The 13710-nt window shown below is 41.7% G+C and overlaps 2 protein-coding genes across 2 annotated transcripts in view; one reads left to right on the forward strand and one right to left on the reverse strand.

Moving 5' to 3' along the window:
• LOC121374129 overlaps positions 1–13710 on the reverse strand; it is a 63708-nt gene that overhangs the window by 26984 nt on the left and 23014 nt on the right. The window lies entirely within an intron of this gene.
• Positions 345–13710, forward strand: part of LOC121374128 (methylthioribose-1-phosphate isomerase-like) — a 22169-nt gene continuing 8803 nt past the window's right edge. The window contains exons 1-2 of the mRNA XM_041501072.1: positions 345–517; positions 2167–2402. Of these exons, the coding sequence (XP_041357006.1) occupies positions 386–517; positions 2167–2402 (368 nt within the window). The 5' untranslated portion in view covers positions 345–385. The remainder of the gene's footprint in view (positions 518–2166; positions 2403–13710) is intronic.

Raw genomic sequence — 13710 nt, forward strand, 5'->3', positions numbered from 1 at the left:
TCATTTCAACTTATTTTCCTGCTTATATCCAATTAAGGTTAAAGCACGCTGTCTTGGGCACACACCTCGGCTATCTGGGCTGTCTGTCCAGGACAGTGGGTTAGTTGGTTATTAGTTAGTGAGAGAGAAGATCGATGGTATAGTGGCCTTACACCTACACATTGAGCCCTTAAGAGCTCGCTCTGGGTTGGAGCCGGTACCGGGTTGCGAACTCTGTACCTACCAGCTTATAGTCCGATAGCTTAACCATTGCGCCACCGAGCCCGGTAAATAAATTGTATGCATAACGAGAGAGTCGGGGGCTTTAAATAAACATCTGTGACCTCACATCTACAGCCCGACTCGTCCTCCATAGTGTTTAACCCACTTTCCAGCTGTAAACAACATGGCGCTGCAGTCCATAAAGTATGAGCGAGGAAGTCTTCTGGTTTTGGATCAGTTGTTACTGCCAGCACACAAGGAATACATCGACGTCAAGCACACACGGGACGGATGGGAAATTATAAAGAAGATGCAGGTAGTTCACACATTTAACGCAGAAGTCTCACATTGTACTGTAGACCTGTAGTGCCATAATTATTAACGGGTGCTATAGATCGATTATCGGTCGTCGCTCAGAATTCAGTTTTACGGTTTTACCTGCAGTGCATACGAATCTGGAAATAAATTCGTCAGGCGGATGATGTGGTGTTCAAAAAACAGAGCTGGTGAACACAGTCGGAATTTTATATGCGTATTCAAGGCGATAAAAACCGCATGCATGACTGAAAAGGATAAATTGCATGCATATAGCCTAGATCATTTGTATAGGACTACTGTAACACGGCTCAATTTTTGTGTGATAAATGGAAAGGTAGATTTACAGTGCATCCCAGAACGTAGCTATCATTTAAAAATAATCTGTGTAATAATTTCAGTGTGTACGTGCTGTCGAATTCCATGAGTAGCTTGCGACGTTTGGTTGTTAATGTGTAGGGGTGGGGGTGGGGGTGGGGGTGGGGGATGTAGCTCAGTGGTAGAGCGCTCGCCCAAGGTGCGATAATCGCAAAAATTATCGCTTCAGTGCACGGAATGCTTTTATCACCTTCCAACCATTACCCCACGTCTGATACATAGATGGCTGTGGTATGAAGTGTCCTGACGCTGTCAACAGTGACGTGCTTGCAAATGAGCCCTTAATGACTATTTATACTCCTTCCCTACATTTCCCGGTAACATGCCCCATGCATTCTAGTTGAATATCTGATGCTAAATGAATTTAATCCAGTAGGCCTATATAACACACGAACCAGCATGGCTACTGGAGAGAACATCGGCTACAGAATGTCACGATGGTTACATTTTGTGATGAACACGGTGAGGATGTTTTGCAACCTAATTAAAAAGATGTCCTTACTTTGAATCCCCGTAATGGATGACTCGTATTCATTTGATAAGACTGTTTACCAGGCGAGTATTTCAGCTGTTTAAAGTCCCAGTCTCGTTCATATGAGATATTAGTTATCAGAGGACAAGCGCGAACCAACCATCTACTACTCATCCGTTGGAACAAATACGTCCGTACACTTATCATGGATGTTAGACTTTCTTGGCAAGTGGCCATTACGGCCCCACACCACGGCACCCCATTCCAACTGTGATAATTATGCACTGGCAGCATTGCCGCCCCACCCCAACTGAAAGGCGCCGGTTGCTGACATCTTTCTATATTTTTCCATATGAGCCATAATCGCTTGCTATTCTTGTTTCAAAGCATCTATTTGCCTGTGTTCTGAATTATGAGTTAATCATTGGTATATTGGTGTATTAGACCTACCATTTTTCTGAATTATGAGTTAATCATTGGTATATTGGTGTATTAGACCTACCATTTTTCTGAATTATGAGTTTGTCATTAGCGTTGTTTTCAAGATAGGGATGCGATTTCTCAAATTAAGAGGGACATTGAAAGTTTTTTTCGTCCCAACTAGTGCCCCCTGATTGATATATTTGCAGGTCGTGGTACGTGCTGTACTGTGGACAAATAGCCCACATTGCAGACCACGGTGCACTCTTGCTCTGTTATAGATTCAATTGTTGTGCAGTCATCATATATAAGATACCAAATAACCGTAGTTTCAAATGTGCTGAAGTGACGTAATAGACATTCCTGTTTCTTTTGCTAAGGTCCGTGGAGCACCAGCAATAGCTATAGCAGGATGCCTTAGTTTGGCGGTGGAATTAACAAACAAGGAGTTCGAGACACTGCCAGAACTAGCATCATTCATCAAGGACCAACTGCAGTATCTGGTAACCTCCAGACCAACTGCTGTCAACATGCTGAACGCTACCAAGACCTTGAGCGCGAGTGTTGACGAACTCGTGGCCACCAACACGCTCACTGTGGACATTGTGAAGGAAAGGTAAAAAATCAAACTTGCGCAAGCGGCCACCTGTATTAAGCAGCTGATTCACGAGTGCGTGTCATCACATCTCTTTCCAACTACCCCCCCCCCATATCTCTCTCTCTCTCTCTCTCTCTCTCTCTCTCTCTCTCTCTCTCTCTCTTTTTCTTTTTCTCGCTACCCCATCACGTTTCAGTCTTCTTCTTTTCTTGCACTCTAATCATGACTGTTGAGTCCTAAATAGGTTGCTTTTCCAGCTTAAACGATTCTACCCGACATCAGGGTGAACTGGGCAGTTTCTTAAGGTATTCTTTGTTGCCATGTAATTTTTCTGCCAAGGATACGTAAGCAGGCCATATGTGGTCTCTTATTTGTTGGTGCTGGTTGCAGTCCTGGAGCTAGTGGGTTGTTGTCTCTTCTCCCTGTCCACATAGACACATTGCTGTATTCGAGAGCTGGAGTCTGTATAAGTGGCTATTTAGTCTATTATGTTCGGTTCTCAATCTAAATATAATATGCCTTACACGGTGCTTGGTGAGGCGCTATATCAGAGAACATTATGTCCAACGAGTAATTTCTCACCAAGAATCACGTGGGGGGGGGGGGGGGGGGGAGATAATACACAGTTAGCTCCGTCTAGTGCATGTTAGATTTGTCAAACCAGTGTTGTGGAGTGGCAGTCCTCATGTACACGAAGCACCTGTCAGCGGTTCATTGTTAAGATAATCTGACAAAATATCCTTTCTGCACCGTCTTGTGCGTGGATACGATTTTATCACGATAACGGTAAATTTGTTGTTGAGATTAAAATATCACCTCTCTATACTAATCGTTTTTCATACACATGATCTATTTGAGATCAGTAATGAAAATCAATCCCATTTTCCCAGAAGTTTGAATTCCATCTTTACCCGAACTTTTTCTCTGTCGTTGTTTTATGAACAGTTCACATTAGCACCTACCTTTTAAATCCCGGTAATATTCCGCACTTTTTGTCCAATGTTATTTTCATCACTGAATTATAATTAGGTTTTTCATGGAAAGTTGTCTCATCGCTTTAGATGGTCCATGCTGGTCATCCCCCATCACACATCGTCTCTGTCCCACAACCACCTTTAGTGTTTGCTTGTTGCTCCATGTGTCTCCATTAAAAATGCAGGTAGTGTGTGTGTATAAATATATATATATATATATATATATATATATATACTACTCAAAAGAATTTAAGGGTCAAAAATGTATAACCAAATAAGTTTCAGAGTGTATTAGATTGATGATGTAAACTACACCAAACATTTAATTTATTGTTCCATATTTACAAAAAAACACAAATAAACGTCACTGTATACAAGAAAGTCACATGACATGCTGTCAAAGTTGAAGGTTGTCAAACATGGATTTTACACATTAGAACATTCGTTTAATAGTGTGTGAATCCACCCCTGGCGCGAATACACTCGACACATCGTTGCCTCATGCTGTTGATCAGACGTCTGAAGAACTCTTGGGGAATGGCCTGCCACTCTGCCATAAGAAGTTGACCCAGATCATGAAGGTTGGCCGGAGGGGCATGGTTATCCCGAACTCTCCTGCCTAATTCGTCCCAGGCGTTTTCTATTGGGGCCAAGTCAGGCGAATATGCTGGCCAATCCATCCTGGCGATACCTTGTTGTCTGAGAAAGTCCGTTACCACCCTGGCACGGTGGGGTCTGGCATTGTCATCCTGCAGAACTGCCCCGCCGCCAATCTGCTGAAGGCCTGGGAGAACCAACGGCCGGATAATCTCATTCAGATAGCGGATTCCATTCAGATTGCCATCCACCACATAGAGGGGGGTCCTGTGGTGGATAGAGATGCCGCCCCACACCATGACGCTGCCACCACCGAACCGGTGACGTTGTCTAACGTTAACGTCAGCGAAACGCTCCCCAGGACGTCTGTAGACACGAACCCGACCGTCGTTGAACTGGAGACTAAACCTGGACTGATCAGTGAACATCACTCGACCCCACTGAACACGTTGCCACCGCAGATGAAGTGTGCACCAGTGACGTCTGGCCGTTCTGTGACGTGGTAGGAGTGGTGGTCGAACAGCCTGGCGACGGCAGCGTGGATTATTGGCTCTCAGATGATTGCGTATGGTTTGATCAGACACTCGAGTTCCAGTCGCAGTCCGCAGATTGTCACGTAATCGGCGTGCAGTGGTTGTGCGTTGACGTAGAGCCATATTGGTGATGTAGCGGTCCTCTCTATTTGTAGTGCTTAGGGGTCTTCCCGAACGTGGACGATTTCGAACAGAATTCGTTGCTTGGTACCGTTGCCACAGTCGGCCAACGACACTCTGACTGACACCAAGTCTCAGAGCAACATTTCTTTGCGTAATGTCATCCTGAAGCCAAGCAATAGCCCTTCCTCGATCTTCGATAGTCAGTTGATGTCGTACCATTGTCGAATATGGAGTGTGCACCGTACACGAACGCAAGCTCCAATTATACGGAAATTCAGCATTGGGAACATGGAATACACATGCAAAGCGTGCAAATGAAGCGCTTTGTGAAAAAGCAAGTTATGGGCACTTAGCAGACCTTTCGCTTTCGCCCTAATTTACGTGCAAATGTAAGCATGTTTTCGCCATTAGAACTAGTCGACAGTGTCAATGACAGTGGATTTTAATTCATTTATGGGTTGCTTAGACCCACTTTCGTCAAAATGGAACAATACCATGCGTGACATTATGGTCTAGCTAATATAATTGACATTCAGAAAATAATGTCGAAAATATCCTCTGACCCTTAAATTCTTTTGAGTAGTATATATATATATATATTGGGACAGAGACAGAGACAGAGATGATGTGTCATCGGGGGATGGCCAGCATGGACATGTTTTCATGTAATCGCAGTCGTAATCGATTACATTGTTTGAGAATGTCATATAATCGCAATCGTAATCGATTACATTGCTAATATAATCGTAATCCGCGATTACTTTCATGATTACTCATAATTATTTACTAAACTTAGATGTGTTTAGCATCAACTCCAGTAACAGTGCCTATAGTTAGAAGCAGTACTGGTCCGTCAGTAGAACTGATCTCCCATTGTCTACTACTCTCATAGTAAAACTATTATTTGCCTTGAGAAACGGGATCATAACGTCAAATGAATGTTACCCAGGGGATTAAGACACACATTCACATAATGGTATCTATCGTGTTTACGTTTACTATAAAACCACTTGCATGAATACAGTGTTCTAGCTAGCAATATATAAAAGGGCGCTGCACCATGCCCCAGTTTTGTGTCCTAATTCATTGCCGTAAAAAAAAAAAAAATAATTAATATATATATATATTTGTTTTTATAATAAAACACTTGCGTTCCTCTGAATGCGTATACAGCATTATCACGGGTCTGAATAGACCTCGTTCACATTCCCATTGCATATGTGCGCGAAGAGTACCGTCTCTTGCCGAATTGGATGGTATCGAGGCTATATACAAAATGGGGGGCATGATCGACAGTTGTCATCAGCGTCGTGAGTAGCTTCGTAGGAGCTGTGAATCTCTAGCGACTAACGTACATATTTCGTATAAGATGTTAAAATGGCTGCGAAAAACAGTCTACTAAAGTTTACATCGGAATGGTTTAAGACCAAGACATGTTAAGACATTAACTTAGACGAAGTCTCTGGAGCCGCCTGTCAAGGGTATTTTGATAGCGCAAAATTAAAAGATTCGTACAATAAAATTAACTGTAGTGGAATGTGTTTGCTACTTTTAACAATCAGAATTACACTTAAATATTCACGCGGATTTACCAGTGATATTTAATTCTCCACATGTATCAGTATTTAAAGTTTAATAAAATATGCCTCCCCTTCTCCCTAAAACCCCCCAAATAAACCCCTAATTCACATAGACCTTTTATCACAGCTCTATTTTCCCAATATCGTTTCATTAAAAAAGACAGTCGTACAACTACTAATTAATGTTACACGTCTATCCACAAATTATTTATTTATGTATTTATTTATTTATTTATTTACTTATTTATTTATCTTATTTTATTTATTATTTTATTTTATTTTATTTTCACTATCATTTATATCAGATACATACAACTTCATTTGAAATAATATCTGATATTTATGAAGTTTTAAAGGGACACACCCTAGTTACGTTTATTTGTTAACCATTACGGCGTTGTTTTTCGCTATTAAACCCCATTTTTCACAAATAAAATTGCACTTTACTTACACTTTATTATTTAGAATACACATTTCCATTCACCTGAAGTGCTTTTTGGTAATCCTGATGTTTGTAAAACCACGAAATGCATTTTTTGCATTTTTTCACAAGACGTGTTGTCGAGAAAAAACCGTTAAGCAAGCGACGTCCAATCTATTTTTAGAGGGGATATTTCCATTTCAATGCCACAGACGTTGGTATATCACGTGACCGTTATCATTTTGGTTCGGTTTGTTTTCTCGTGCACGGTTCGCGCAATCAACATCCGATTTGTTGTTGTTCATTTGTGAGATTTTTCTTCACAGTTCGTGAACATTTTCAGTAACAATAAAGTTCAGACAAGTAAGTGTCTCAATACAAAACGTTACAAACCCTTAAAACCAATAATTTTGCCAAGTCTTACGATATCTGGAGAGGGGATACAACCAGGACAGAACAGTTGGAACATGTCCAGGAGAGGTGAAACGAACGCACCCCAAGTCTGTGAAATTTGCCGTGACGTAGGCATTGTTGTGCTTCGAGCGACATCTACCGGTGACATCAGAATACAAACTTTCAAAATTATTTCAAGCAATTGGGACATGGGGATTCCCATGGTATTTATCGATATAAAACCTGCTTTTTCACTCCATTTGATAAAAACGTGATCTAAGTGTGTTACAGGTTTGTAGATTAACCAAATTATAATTTATTTTCGCTGGATGGAACTAGGGTGTGCGGCTTTAAAACATATATGAGCTGTCACACGCGAAAACCTACAATTTAGCATGACGTCAGAAACCGAGTAAACGCGGCTGTTTGCGTTGTTTGTTTTGAAGAATTTAGAAGATGACATCTTCTTTACATGAAGATCAGTTTGAAGTAAACATATATCTGTATGTACAATAGTGTTTGGTTACTATTTTGTATTTTGTACCTGAGAACACTGGTCGAGATCGTTAGCGATACCATCAGAACTTTGATACATATTTACATATCTATCTCTCTCTCTCTCTCTCTCTCTCTCTCTCTCTCTCTCTCTCTCTCTCTCTCTCTCTCTCTCTCTCTCTATATATATATATATATATATATATATATATATATCTATATCTATATCTCTCTCTCTCTATATATATAAATATAGATATCTATATCTATATATCTATATAGAACCCCTTGCCAAACAATGAGTTGACGCCGGTTACACTCGAGAATAATACACTTTTGTTGCGAAATATACGTTAACAAGTTGCATGAAGTTGTGGTATGCATGTAAAATGGCCTGGTCACAGAGCCACGACAAGAAACCGTTTGTTTTCAGTCGTACCAATGTATTTATAATAAATGATACATGGCATACTTCTCAAACGGGCCCACTGAGGAGGATCGAACCTTCAGCAAATGGAACCTCAGACAGACGTTCTTGCTACGTTATCCCGGTCATTTGGGGACAAGGACTTTTATATGTAAAATCCGATTTTTCTTTTTCATTTGAGCGAAACTCTCAATCCTGCGTGGAGGGGGGATTGTCCGATAACCCCCCCCCCCCCCCCCCCCTCCCCCCTGGCTACGGGCCTGACATGGTACTTAATATGTTTGCTTCAAACACTCAAGCGAAGTACCTTATGACTGGTACCTTATGACTGCGCATAATAAACCCTCATGAGTTTATAATAAAGAGACCATCCTGAGTTTGTAGCTATATTATCAAGTTGTCGGCTAGTCTAATCTGTTATAAATAAAACTTACATCTTTCTTTGGTTAAATAATCTTGCTTCGAATTTAAATAGCTGTATATGCAATACAGTTACCATTCTCAGGTCGGTAGCAACCGAAACGGGGCTTTTGCCCCCCCCCCCCCCCCCCCCCCCACACACACACCCACCAACTAGATTGTGTCCCTCCACTACAGATATCGTTCCTACGGGCCTGATTCTAATGTTTTATATACCATAGCTCAAATTTGATATGTATCATTTTATTCCAAATACCGAACAAAATTTTAAATAACTTGGTGAAAAGAAATCCCGACAAGAATCCTGAATGCATTTATTTGTATAATGCTTTATAAATATTTAAATCATGTTAAATACAATAAATATCTGCATACATACACGTGCGCACACATTAATATTAGTTCAGCCTATATCCGATATTTATTGCGTACGAATCCGAACCGATGGTTTGTTGGGCGTTAACAACCAAATATTTTTTATTTCGTGATAAGCAATAATTCACAAATGTCTCCAACAAGTCTTGTTGCATGTCGACAGATTTTTTAGGTTCCCTACTGATAGAATAATTAATCATGGAGATATTCACATTCCTATTGCGTGGCCTCCCATGGTCTGTGCCCTTCAACTTGTTCACAGGTCTATTTTTGCGAGATCTTGCGTAAGTTCGTGGTTTGCGTCCTCAAGTTACCCCGCAACGGGCACATACGCAGTGGAATGTGATAGAGGTCTGTTCAGCTAAGAAAGGCTTGACAACATCTCTTTTTGTCACAGGTGTGAAAGTCCACCAATGGTACCGTTTCAAACTTTCTTTCCTTTTGTTAGTGGTTATGACTGCAGACGGGTAGCCAGCCAGTCGTATCAAGCTTGATTCCATTGGCAGTCCTCCTCACCCTGCCGCAGACACAACCACAAATAACGTAACTAATTAAGCAAACACCCAGTTGAAAGTAGTCTATCACGAAAAACCTTGGTTTATTTTCCTTTAAAATAGCTTAAAATATTAATACGTCCGATAAAAATTCCCGAAAGCTGATTTTAATAGATGTTCTACGAAACGCGGCGCTTGTAATGATACCAAAATAAACACACCCAGACCAAAATACTTGTAATTTGCACCGATACAATTGGATCCTTATAATATGGCACAAAGCAAGCATGACTGCAAATCGATTCATTAATAATAGCAATTTTTAGAATGTCAACAATTAAATGCAATGAGCAACTTGTGGACATGTATATGTATGCAGATATCAATTTAATTATTTATTTACTTGTTCATTTCTTTCGTTCTTTATTTCTTCATTTATAGATTTTGATAAAATTATTATTTATATACTACTCAAAAGAATTTAAGGGTCAAAAATTTATAACCAAATAAGTTTCAGAGTGTATTAGATTGATGATGTAAACTACACCAATTTTTTTATTTATTGTTCCATATTTACAAAAAAACACAAATAAACGTCACTGTATACAAGAAAGTCACATGACATGCTGTCAAAGTTGAAGGTTGTCAAACATGGATTTTACACATTAGAACATTCGTTTAATAGTGTGTGAATCCACCCCTGGCGCGAATACACTCGACACATCGTTGCCTCATGCTGTTGATCAGACGTCTGAAGAACTCTTGGGGAATGGCCTGCCACTCTGCCATAAGAAGTTGACCCAGACCATGAAGGTTGGCCGGAGGGGCATGGTTATCCCGAACTCTCCTGCCTAATTCGTTCCAGGCGTGCTCTATTGGGGCCAAGTCAGGCGAATATGCTGGCCAATCCATCCTGGCGATACCTTGTTGTCTGAGAAAGTCCGTTACCACCCTGGCGCGGTGGGGTCTGGCATTGTCATCCTGCAGAACTGCCCCGCCGCCAATCTGCTGAAGGCCCGGGAGAACCAACGGCCGGATAATCTCATTCAGATAGCGGATTCCATTCAGATTGCCATCCACCACATAGAGGGGGGTCCTGTGGTGGATAGAGATGCCGCCCCACACCATGACGCTGCCACCACCGAACCGGTGACGTTGTCTAACGTTAACGTCAGCGAAGCGCTCCCCAGGACATCTGTAGACACGAACCCGACCGTCGTTGAACTGGAGACTAAACCTGGACTCATCAGTGAACATCACTCGACCCCACTGAACACGTTGCCACCGCAGATGAAGCGTGCACCAGTGACGTCTGGCCGTTCTGTGACGTGGTAGGAGTGGTGGTCGAACAGCCTGGCGACGGCAGCGTAGATTATTGGCTCTCAGACGATTGCGTATGGTTTGATCAGACACTCGAGTTCCAGTCGCAGTCCGCAGATTGTCACGTAATCGGCGTGCAGTGGTTGTGCGTTGACGTAGAGCCATATTGGTGATGTAGCGGTCCTCTCTATTTGTAGTGCTTCGGGGTCTTCCCGAACGTGGACGATTTCGAACAGAATTCGTTGCTTGGTACCGTTGCCACAGTCGGCCAACGACATTCTGACTGACACCAAGTCTCAGAGCAACATTTCTGTGCCTATTGCCATCCTGAAGCCAAGTGTCACGGGGATTCTATAATTCCCGTAACCGAATAAAACACGATTATCAAAATGTCTCTCCTACTTGTATATCTATTAGATCTCTCTGTAACAGGCTGTTAAACCCTAGTATGGCTCGTCTCTAGGTATGATCAGAGATACGATCTTATAAAGTATATATTAATATAGCACGTTAGTCCTCTAGAAACACAACAAAAACACAATACACTTTGGAATCTGTATTAATCTACGCTGACAAATGTACAGCCGTAGTAGTTAATTAATAACAACAATAATAACAACCCAGAACTGATCACTTAATTAGTTAATCTCTAGGTGTCTAGTTACACAATATGCGAATCACTTCACCATTACACCACACCCACACGTGTGATAATTGAGAAACGCTTCCAGGAGAAGTTAATTAATAAAGGAATTACAACACCATTCCTAACTGGTTAATTTTTAATTAACCCTAACTACTCATTCAGTAACCTTGTGACACAGAATTAATATTGGTTCCTATCACAATAAAGACAATAACCTACAGTGTACCTAGGTCCGCTAGGATGACTGGCTAAGCTTTATATGACCAAATACTCATATAATGTTAGAACAAAAAGTCTACGATTTACTTCGTCAGATGACCGAAGACACTGTCTAAAGAATATTGGTATAATACAGTATCAAAATATTTAAAGTCACATCAATCACATCAAGGTTATACACAGAGCAGAAATAATATATTTACCAAAGTCCAAACGGACTAACGTTCCCTCGGAGCCTTCCTATTCGTTCTCTTCGATATCTCTAAAACACTAGCTATTTATTATAAATCAGGATTTTGCCTGGGGGTACAAGGCGGTACCTCACGTATCATCTCATAGTCTACCTCTACTAGAGTCGGTATATTTCTCTCTGATCGTCAGTCTGGCTGTTGCCAACCGCGAGCAATCTCCTGGCCATAAACAGCACTACCGGAGATATTACGTAACTACTAGCCACATGGCCTCCACAGCTGGACTAAGTGCATATTGGAATGTCCGATCGCGCGAAGTATTACGTAACAAGTGCCCACCTGGGCTACGGGCAATAAACTGCACACGGCCCTTTAACACAATTAAAATCGCCACAGGCGAAAACAAATTTAAGAGCATGTTCCGTGACACACCCCAACCTCAAAAAGGATATTTCCTCTACTCTAGGAATAGGGAAATATACTACATTAAAACAAAGGGGTGCGTTAACCGACGCATACGGGCATTTATAACGCATGTAATAATAAGGTGACTACCAGTAATCACACTGGGTCTCTGAGTCCCTGGTATACAAATAAAATATATATAAACAAAACAGAAATAAAGAATGTCAACACATTATCATAACGTTCAACTTCGGGACAGGGCATCAGCGATTACATTGGATGTGCCCTTGATATGTTCAATGGTAATTGGGTATTCTTGCAGAAGAAGACTCCATCTCAAAACTCTCTGGTTGGAGGCTTTCATTAGGATGGTCCAGTCCGTCTTCGTCTTCTTGGAACAGCACCGCTCCAGCACCCACGTCACTGGCACCTACAGCTAGCTTCAACGGCATTCGGTAGTCTGGTGCTGCCATCACGGGAGACGAGTAGCGCCTCGGCTTGAGACGGTTGAATGACTTCTCGCATTCACTTGACCAATGGAACTTCGTTTCCTTCTTTCTCAGCGTCGCACGTTTTCCAGGTTTTCTCCGATAGGCATGCTGTCGACGCGGTGTAGCGTTGGGTTCCAAGCGCACATCTTGGCTGAAGGTATTGGTAACCGATGGAAGGTCCCGACAAATGGAAACATTGTCTTGTATCAATGTAGTCAGCTTTGCTCGCTGGGGGTTCAAGTCTGCTAGAATCTGGCTGTTGGCCAACTTGATCTCCGCAGTCTTGACGTCATCACAGGAAATTGAGTGTCTCTCAATTTGGACCGGTCTCTCTGGAACTATCGGCAGTCTGTCAAAATAACCTTTTAGAAAATTGATGTGACAATACCTACTTTTCCTAACCCTATCAGGAGTGTTTATCACATACCCTGTCTCATTAACTCGTTTGTGCACAACATAGGGACCGAAATACCTGTTCTGTAATGAACCCCGTTTAATGGGAAGGTACAGCAGCACTTTATCCCCTGGTTTAAATTCCCGACTCCTGGTCTTCCTATCAAACACTGATTTTATTTTGCTCTGAGCATGGCTCAGTTGCGTCCTAGCTAGTTCGGTCGCCGGCAACCTCCGATCTCTAACTCTCTTATTTATTAATACTCCCTTGTCCACAGTTAACAAGGTAGTGCGAACTGCCAACAATTTTTGATCAGCCCCCTGCTCTAGAATTAACTCTTGTCTATTACAAGGTAAATCCCCTCTATCAAACACAACTGGTTCAATTCCCCTCTGCGGGAGATCAACAGGTTCCACCACATTTAATTTGTCAGTTGACTTATCTACCATTTTACTGATAACCTCATCCACTCCAATTTCATGGCTCACACACGTATCAGACAAATCACAAATATCCTCTGCGTCTTGTGCTAACCTACTGGCCATAACCCTAGTCTTTACACACGCAGGATACTTAATCTCATCAACCTCACTCTCTTCTATTGGTAACGTGCTGTCTTTAATTAACAGTTGGTCACATTTCGGCTGACAACACTGACTAGTCAAATCATTTCCCAACCAAAACTCCTATGTTTTCAAACAGGCAAGTCCTTCACAACACCCATAATGACTGGTCCCGTAACAAATTTCGAACACAAGAAAACCTTATGTAACATGACAACCATATTTTCTCCAGTAACCGAGGTTTAAAACCAAACTACGTCCCTAT

This window comes from Gigantopelta aegis, chromosome 6, assembly GCF_016097555.1.
Source record: "Gigantopelta aegis isolate Gae_Host chromosome 6, Gae_host_genome, whole genome shotgun sequence".
Taxonomy (NCBI): Eukaryota; Metazoa; Mollusca; class Gastropoda; order Neomphalida; family Peltospiridae; genus Gigantopelta; species Gigantopelta aegis.